General features: G+C 47.8%; 1 protein-coding gene across 1 annotated transcript; it reads right to left on the bottom strand.

Moving 5' to 3' along the window:
• Positions 1 to 1,155: 1,155 nt before the first annotated feature.
• On the bottom strand, positions 1,156 to 8,712 carry GSG1 (germ cell associated 1; the record flags this gene model as incomplete). The annotated part of the gene is made up of 5 exons (XM_082498239.1): positions 1,156 to 1,594; positions 2,672 to 2,783; positions 2,907 to 3,059; positions 5,823 to 5,870; positions 8,394 to 8,712. 5 exons carry the CDS (start codon positions 8,710 to 8,712, stop codon positions 1,279 to 1,281), a joined length of 948 nt encoding a protein of 315 aa, XP_082354365.1. The 3' UTR covers positions 1,156 to 1,278.
• Between the last annotated feature and the right edge of the window lie 365 nt (positions 8,713 to 9,077).

Here is a 9,077-nt window from a genome sequence, read left to right on the forward strand (position 1 = left end):
CAACTGTAGCAATGGCTCTAGGCCTGGCATTTTCCTCCAGACAGGGGTTAGTGTTTATAATATATAGTCAGTTAATACAGCAGCATAATAAGGACGGAATTAACAATTGTACTTCATGATCTTAAAGGTCTTTTCCAACCTAAACGATTCTATTATTCTATGATTCTATGAACGTGTGAGGACCAGTAACGTATGAGGATTAAACAGGAGTGTCCCTTCCCTTCTGTATAGCCACCACCTTGCTGGGAAAGGTGAGGCAGCTGTTAGCTGAAATAGTTACTCTCCTGAGGTTCTTCCTGAGAGAACTGATACTCAAGTGCAGTGACTTTTGCTCCTCCATAATGTGAATTCACCCTGCCCGCACACACGCACATCCCCACTGTGAATAAAGAGTCTGTCTGTATATTGTTGGGAAAATGTATTTGAACTGTGAACTGCAGTGGCGCAAATAAATACTGTGTACAACATCAGCGTGTCATGTGAACCAGTGTTTCACCTTTGAGAGGTTATGAGTTTGCTTGATTTGGGGATTGTTTGCGATATTTTTACAATGGGGAAAAGGGGACAGATGAAGAGAAACAAAGAAAAAAGCAAAAGCCCAGCCAAGGATTCTTAAAGGTTGTAGAGAAGCACAGTAGAAAGATACAGACAGGAAGGTGCCTCAGAATGGGAGATTTTGGGGGGAAAAGCAAGAAGGGAGCATGTAGGAGTCATTACAGGTAGGAAAGAGGAGAGAGATGTCTGAAAGCAACCCCCCATTCCTACTGCAGCAGCCCTTTTAATCTGGGGGCAGGGAGAAGAGGAGGTTGGGCCTGGAAATGAATAAATAGGGTGTTCAGAGGGATTACAACCAATGAGTATGAGCACCGATGCCCTTCACTGTAACACTGAACCAGTGGGGTTGCTGGAAGGTCAATGTGACACCACCCAAAGAGGCCGAGCACTGCAATTTATCAGCTGGATGGCGCTGGCTATCTATTCCCTAGTGCAATATTGCTCGGATGAGGACAACTGCCTCAACTCTGCCTGAAACGGCTTGGAGACAGCTGACACCAACATGTCCCTCCATTTTTAACCTTCCCCGCTGAGAACACCCTTCAAACTGTGATCAGGGAGGACCCATCCTGCCACTGTAGGCACTGCTGTTGCCCTGGCCCACTGCCCACCTTCTCTTCTCACTCCCTAAACGGTAGAGGAAGGAAGAGCTCCCCAAGAACTTGCTGACAGTGGTGCTAATGTTTGGTTCAGAGCTCTCGTGCTTCCCAAACCCCCTCATCCCTAACAGCGATCCTCCCCGATCGTCTGTCCCAAGACCTCATCCAGTTCCAACTCTGGTTCCCGCTGTAGCACTTTCTGCTGCAGCTCAGAGTAGAAGTCGACTCCCTCAGAGACTGAATGGAGGGGTTTGTCTTGGGGCTCGTAGTAGCTGCTTATTTGCTGCTGTATGAAGCACTGGTGATGCTGAGGTTGATCCTTGAAGCTCCCATCATAGCCCTTGATGTGGTTCCTTTTAAACTCCAGCACCGTCTTGGTGTAGGTGTTGAGAGTGGTGACAGCAGAGGCCATGCAGCAGGTGAAGGAGGCCCAGGCCATACTACAGGAGAGACACAAGAATAGCACATGCTGTGAGAAGCTGAGTAGGGTAAGAAATCGAACTGCATGCGCTGTGGGGCACCCTGATTCACCAGGCAGAAACTGCTGGGCATGGACATGGACTAGAAAGACTAGAAGTGTCAGGCTTATAACATTACAGTTCTTAGGGGTTAGCCCACCACAAGATCCTTCTTAGAGTGGTGGGGTAAGGGAGGGATATTGGGAAAATAAAAAGGGCAGCAGGAAAGTCTACAACGGGTCAGAGCAGGACAGCACGGTTTGGAAGCAAGTTCTGTATCGCAGGGCTGCTCAGTGTGTTCTTGGATATGAGGCATGTCAATGGGCATAACCAGATGGCCGTGCTGACATTTGATGTCCACAGCTGGCACATGGCACTGGAGTGTTTAAGTCTTAAAAATCAATGTCGTCATCTTCAGTATAGCATTGCAAATTGAGCCTGCACTTTCCATGGGCGCTGGCAAGGCTCATCCAGCTGTTTTTCAAGTTAGTTATGGCTTATCAGCTGCCGTTGGCTTCTTTAGCCTTTAGAGAAAGGAACCCTGAGCCACCTGCTTTTTGCAGCTGCTCTTCCTGGCTACAGCATCCACATCTTTAAATATCTGTCTAGGCTTGGTGGTGTAGCAATAGGCCATTTGGACATCAGTTAATGAAGATGCCAAACCAGAGTGCAACTTACTTAAACTGCAGAAAAACAAGGCATGTTTAGAGCATCATCCCAGGTGTGACACTGGCCTCTGCGCACAGGGAAGAGCTGAGACCAAACAGGGCAAACCAGCACCCGGGCAGACCTGGTGAGTCAGCAGGGTTGAAGGTACTTGTTTAGGTGTGACCCCCTTATTTTGCCAGTTCTTGGTAGCTACTCGTTTAAGTAAGTCAACAACTCTTTGTTAAAACAGGGGATGAGGCAAAGACAGGAGATTAGCAGTGGAAGAACTGTAGTACACCTGTCTTGGGAAACACAGAAGGTCAAGGAGGGAGGAGGTGGGTTTTGGCAGAGTGTAGCATGGCTGAAGCCCAAAAGGCTGGGGAGGTGAAGATGGCTTCAGAGCTCACGTACTAGTATGCCCAGCCATAGTCCCATGAGTGTGGTCTCCAGTCCTCTGGTCCCAGACTAACCGTTGCCTGGAAGACTTGAGTGTACATCATGTGTGCCACCATCCCAAGGAGACCTGGACACAAAAGGCAAAAAAGAAAAGGAGTTACAGCAGGAGCCAGAGCAGCATACTTCAGCCTTGTGCAGGAGAGGAAGCTCTCCTGCTGCTGTGACTCCAAGCCTGCAGTAATACACTTACCTGACAACACCGAGGAGACAGCAGCAAAGGCGTTGAGCTTCAACCCGCAGACAGGATTGCCCGTATGCAGAATTTCCACCATCATGAGGATGAAGCTGATGAGCAGCAAGCTGATGTACAGCATCTCTGATCCCAGCGACAGCCACAGGATTCCTGCCAGGAACCAGAGACTCCTCACATAAATATAGGGTGGCTTGTTCAAGGGAGAGTACTCCCTCTACCCAACCCAATCCTGAAAGGATGTCCTTTGGAAAGAAGGAAAACAACAAACACCCAGAAGCAAAATCCCCCAGCCTGTGAGTAAGGGCTCAAAGGATGCTGAAGGGGACAGAGAGTCTGTCTCAGAAGATGGCTTGGATGGTCCGGCACTGCAAAAGCTGAGAGGAACTAAAAGAGCTGTCTGTAAACAAGCCATCATTATTTGTAAACAACAAAGAAGAAGACATGGGGGAAAAGGCAGAGGGAAAGCTGTTGGGTATCAACACAAGACCTAGTGGTCATAGGTTGGCCATGAGCACATCTGAGCTGGATGTTAGAAGGTTCTTACCTATTAGCGTAGTGATGTTAAGAGTAGGTTTCTAGTCACAACAATGGAAGAAAATTACTTTTAACCTGGGACTCAACTGGTTAAGAAAAGAACTGTGTGGTTCATCTATGGCAGCGGCTAGGACCCGGCCTCTGGAATTCAAGCGGCCCCTTGCAGGCCTGCGTTCCTTGGGGTGGATATCCAGCTACTACAACACCACTCACCACTCTCCCTGCTGCTTGAACAGAGTACAGGTACTTTCACGCTGGGATTATTAGCGGGATTTAAGTGATATCACAGTCCTTAGCTGAGCTCACAGTGCAGCAGGACTCAGAGGAGGATGAGAAAAGGCACTCTGTAATGCTGGGCTGTGGAAGGGCACAGGATTCACTGAGGAAGAAATATTAATCTGCCAAATGAAGCAGCACCGTGAACACTACCGTTAGCAACTATTAATGGCCATAGAGGAGACATTCAACTGGGGAAAAGGAGTGTGAAGAAAACCCTCATTAACGTGGCACTGACTTGACTTCTCAACGTCATTAGTGCCATAGTCACCCAGTTCTTTAGCAGGAACTGATGAGCTGCATTCCCTGCTTAAAGGAGCTGGTCTGCCAGCTGCAGCACCATCAGGGAGACTATTTCATTAGAGGTCAGACTGTTGGAAGTATCCTGGAGGCTGCATGCACCACACGTGCACAGAGGTCTCTGCATCACTTTCCCTGTGAGTCCAGGCTCACCGCGCACGCTGTGTAATCTGGTCTTGTCGTGCTGCCTGTGTCATGTGGGGCTGCTCCGCACACACCCAGCTCAGCCAGCCCAGCCTGCAATCAGCAGTCACGCCACCTGCTCCAGTGCTGGCCCAACCTCATAACGGCAGCTGCACTGGAGGCCGAGGTCACCTTAAGATGATGCTATACGCAGGAAGGGGTGAAAGCGGGTGATAGAGCTGTTAAGACCACAGTGTCTCTGTGAGTGTCACGATTAAGCTCACAGCGACCTTCCAATTAATTTGTAGAAGCTCAACATCTTACGGAACGCGGCCTTTCTATCAATGTTGGGCTGTAATTAGGAAAGGAGCAGTAGGAGGAGAGTGCGGCGGGACAGACAGAAAGATTTACACATAATCTGGTTGCATAAACCTCCTTTCCTGGGAAAGCAGCCTATAAGGAAGACATTGGAAGCAACAGAGCCCGAGGCCTGGGCAGGGAATGAAGCACAAGAAGGTGAGAAAGCAGAAAAATGCATTGCTGCTCTCTGTGAAGTGAGCGTTTTGTGGTAGATTCAAGAGTTATTCCGTAAATGCAGTGAAGGTATTCATTATATGACAAAGTGGAGATCTGCATGACTTCGAAAGGATCTTGTAACGCCTGCATTATTTGAATTGTGTGAATACTGCTTCCCAAAAGAATAAGCAGGGGAGGTTTTTCTACCCTGCTGTTGTGCCAAGAGCGACACAGGTTAATCTGCACCGCGATGCCACTGTACGCCTCTTGCGCCGGGCCCCTCACCTAGGAATGCTCATCGCTTTACAAAAGCAGGTCAGCAGTCTTTGCCAGTGTTTTGAAAATAGGACAAACAAGGCAGAAAAAGAAGTTGAGATCCCCGAAAGTACTCATCTCCCTGCTGCATGTTGCGATTCCCCAGCTTTTGTTCCAATCCTTGCTCTCATGGCTTTAATGCTGACATGGGCTCTGCACCCCAGGCCCTACCCTTCACATAAGAACATCCTCTCAAATGTCTTGCCTCCAGCCTCCACCTCAGGGAAGCCCACAACAATTGAAAAGCTTTTACTCAATAAAATCTCCATTGCATATGTACATGTATATCCAGGTATACTGAAGTTATCCCCAGGATAATTTGAAACATGTGACAATGACAAGAGGGGTGAGTTCTCCAACTCAAAAGAAGTTTTCTATTTGATGAGGCAAGGACTTCACCCTGAAAGTGTAACTTTCGGATGTCCTGATCACTTACCACAAAGTAAAAGGAGGTTCAGCTTCCAGAGTCATCACATTATACCCCAAAACTGACGCACTGAGTCAACATGTAGCATATGCGGGAGGGAATGCTCTCAGGTGGCATCCATCCCGTTCTCGCTGACTACAGCAAGAGGACAAGCTCAAACTGGGCAACTTATTAGATTAGATGAATCCTACTTCATATGGGAGGGGGTCTGAGGTTTCCAGCACTGACCTCAGAGATGGCAGTGGTTTAGGCAAACATCTGGGAGGAAATCTTTGCTCTTTTAGCAACCATGAAGCCGGGATTTCATGCCTGGCTCTTTGGGGACCCACCCTGCTGTCCTCACACAGGTGAAATATTGCAGGTCCCCCATCCCAAGGAGGTGCACTGGGCAGCTACAGTGAGGTATGGGGGTTTGCTCTTACCTCTCTCTGCTGGTGGTGAAAGTTCAATAAAGCTACGGCATTTCTCTTCTGAAACACAAAACCAAAGGTATTCGTTTATAAAACAATGCAGGGTACATAAGGGAAAAGAAAATCTCTTCCTCTCACTCTCTTTTCACTGCATAGCTCCAGCCATTCGTGAGTCTACCCATCATATCTTCTCACCTCTGCTCTCTTTCTGACCATATTTCCAGACCTTCACTAGGGGAAGGCAGCATCTGCCTGGAAAACTAGAAGTGGCCTTTCCAGAAAAAAAAACTTCAGCAATTTGTAAGCCTCTGCTGAATATAAGAATCTGTTGCTACTCATTCACACACATAGGTTGGTCAGACCTATTAAGGGTGTAGCTTATAACAGACTGTAGACCCACCACTTCTGCTGAGGATGTGAATTCCCACTCGTTCCAGTCCCAGCAGAGCAGCTCTAGCACTGCTTCCCAAAGAAGAAAGCAAAAAAAAAATATCTTCCCAAGTGAAATGCTGCATGACAGAGATGTGAGTCCCTCTTCTGTGGCAGAGAATCACACAGAAATACGGTTTTCTGTCCTCACATTTTAGGCATGCTATTTGGACAAATGGTGTTCATATTTGCTTTGGCTTTTTATGTTGGACAGATGCAAACTATTGTCTCAGCTGAGGGCCCATCATTATTATCTGTAAGTCTCTCTTGCTGCATACTGCATCACTGCATTTGAGGGTTCTCTCCTCTATTTGGCACAGTATTTTCTCCCAGAAGTATCAGCCTGCCGCTTTTCATGTAAGAATCTCATTTTCTTAATTTTTATCCCCAGTTCTAATCTCTCCCAATCTCCTGTATTACTTCTGTCATCCACAGCTCTAAGGACGCTACCCAGTTTAGTGCCATCTGCAGTCCTCATTAACTTGCAGTTTGCTACTTCACCTAGAACTTTAATGAGGTTATTCCGTAATGGCTCATCTAAACTGATCCCAAGATTAGTCTGAATAATGAAATCCTTTCTCCAGCTCAATTCAAAGTCCTTTTGCTCATAGTAGCCCCTTTTTTTTTTTTTCGGTTGTTGTTGTCTATGCACTTGCTTCAAAGACCCACAGCAGTGGGTGGGTTGTACTCGATTTACAGGAAGCAGGGGACTGAGATTGACTATGCGCTCTACCATGTGCTCTGCTGCAATCCAGATGTAATGCGCTCTCTGCATTCCTTCAGGCATCGGGGTTATTTCAGGACTGCCCAGTGGCCAGACAAGTCTTTCAGAGAAAGCTGTCAAGGGATGTAGCCCCATTCCCACAAGCACCATGGAAACACACCCCAACCCAAACTAGTCCCAAATAAACACGTCTCCTCCAGCAGCATGTCTGGAAATGCTCATAACGAAGCGTTCCTCTCATTAGGACATGAGAGTTTCAAGCACATTCCCTCCTGCTCCCACCCCCATTCTGTCTGCTTTTATTCACCAGTTCCTTATTTTCAAACTCTGACAGCAACAGATAAGAAAATGAGAAATGCTATACTAGAACTTAGTCAAAGGTGAGGTGTTTGTGCTTGGGGAGAGCTGAAGGGAGGGTGGTGGGCTCAGGGGAATGGGCCTGATGAGGGCTACTTTCATCACTGTATCTTTTGATACAAAACTCCCTGTTGGCCACTTTTGGGGTCAGTTCTCATCCTTGATGAGTGTGCCAGGCTGTAAAGAGCATCTATGCACTGCAGAGCATCCACCTGTGCTAGGGTGGCACAGGTTTTGGGAGAAGGATTTCAGCAGGGCTAGGCAGGAGCAAGTCAAGGGTGAAGGGAGGCACTAAAGGGGTCTAGGACAGGTTGTACAACCAGCTCCTGGCACTCCAAGGTTTACAGTGCCAGTCTCTCATGGTCAAAAATCACAAATGAAACCCATAACAATATCACAAACCCAACTAAAAAATTATAATACTGCAGTTCTAATCTTCAGGTCAACTTGACTCCTAGCTTTAGTTCCTCTGGGTTCAGGTCCTCCTGGTTTTCTCCGTATCTATAAAGCAGTACTTCTCTTTCTCTATTTATTTTATTATTTTTTTTTTTTTTTAAGAAAAGCCCAGTCCCTCTTCAATTCACAAAACCTCTCAGTTTGGTGATTTAAGGAGAACCAACTACTGCAGTCCTCACAGTGATAACTACAAATTGACAACCCTGCATAAAATGTCCCTGCTTAGATTTCTGAGGGGACATGCGCAAATGTGCCCTGGAGAGCATGAAGCTTTGTGTAGGAATGGAGATATGGGGAAAGGGAATGGAGGCTCACTCCAGTTCACACCAGGATGAACAATGCCATTACAAAGTCACTGTCACCACCACTTGCACTTCACAGCCCCTATTCCAGACTGAGGGGCACGCCAGAGACAACCATTCTCCCTTGACCCCCTCTGTAAACATCTCAATAAAGGACAGAAATATAATGACCACAGCAGTGCACAGGGCCAATGCCATCTAGGAAAATGAAGAAGGCTTTTCTCCCAAGTGTTGTCAGCTTCCCGCCTTTCATTTCCAAACTCCTGTGGAGTAAATACAAGGGAAGAAGTTGTGGCTGCCTGGGCAAGACGCTACCTGGCCCTTCCATGCTCTCTTCACAGGAAAGCCACATCCCCGTGTGGAAGTATCTGAAGGCAAAGCGGTCATCCCCAGTCTCCCAGCTGTAGTGCACCTCTTCTGGGGTTGAAATATTGCCAGCACTTCCATCAGGTGGCATGGGGACACCGATGCAGTTGGTGGCTTTGGTCTTCCCACACAAAGGCTTGGGCACTTTCTGGGTCCCGGTGCACCAGTAGCTGCCGAGCAAGGCAGTGGTGGAGAGGCTGAGAGCCAGCAGGTTCAGGATGACAGCCAACAAAGCACGGCCCCATGGCAATCCCTTCAGCAGCTCCATCTACAACACACAAATAGGAGGGACTGTCACACCAGCCACTTGTCCCACCTAACCTTACAAATCCCAGATCTTCCCAGCGTGCACTTGTGGGAAGGGGATATGAGCACTGTGCCCTCCTCACAATATCCCAACATCTCACCCAGCACAGAAGCCAGAGCTGTGGACCAATAGGTCAGCTTCAACCATTTCAAAGTACACTGAATATCTGTAACGGGGAAGAGGGGGTGACCCAGTAGACATAGCAGGGCCGAGTGCATCGGGGGGTGTGACAACATGAGCAAAAAAAAGGGACATCATATTCACTCCGTCTGAGAGGTGGTAGGGAAAAACTGTTAACCAACTTCCTCAAATACCATGTGTTGCCC

The sequence above is a fragment of the Vanellus vanellus genome, assembly GCF_965231255.1.
Source record: "Vanellus vanellus genome assembly, chromosome: 1".
Taxonomy (NCBI): Eukaryota; Metazoa; Chordata; class Aves; order Charadriiformes; family Charadriidae; genus Vanellus; species Vanellus vanellus.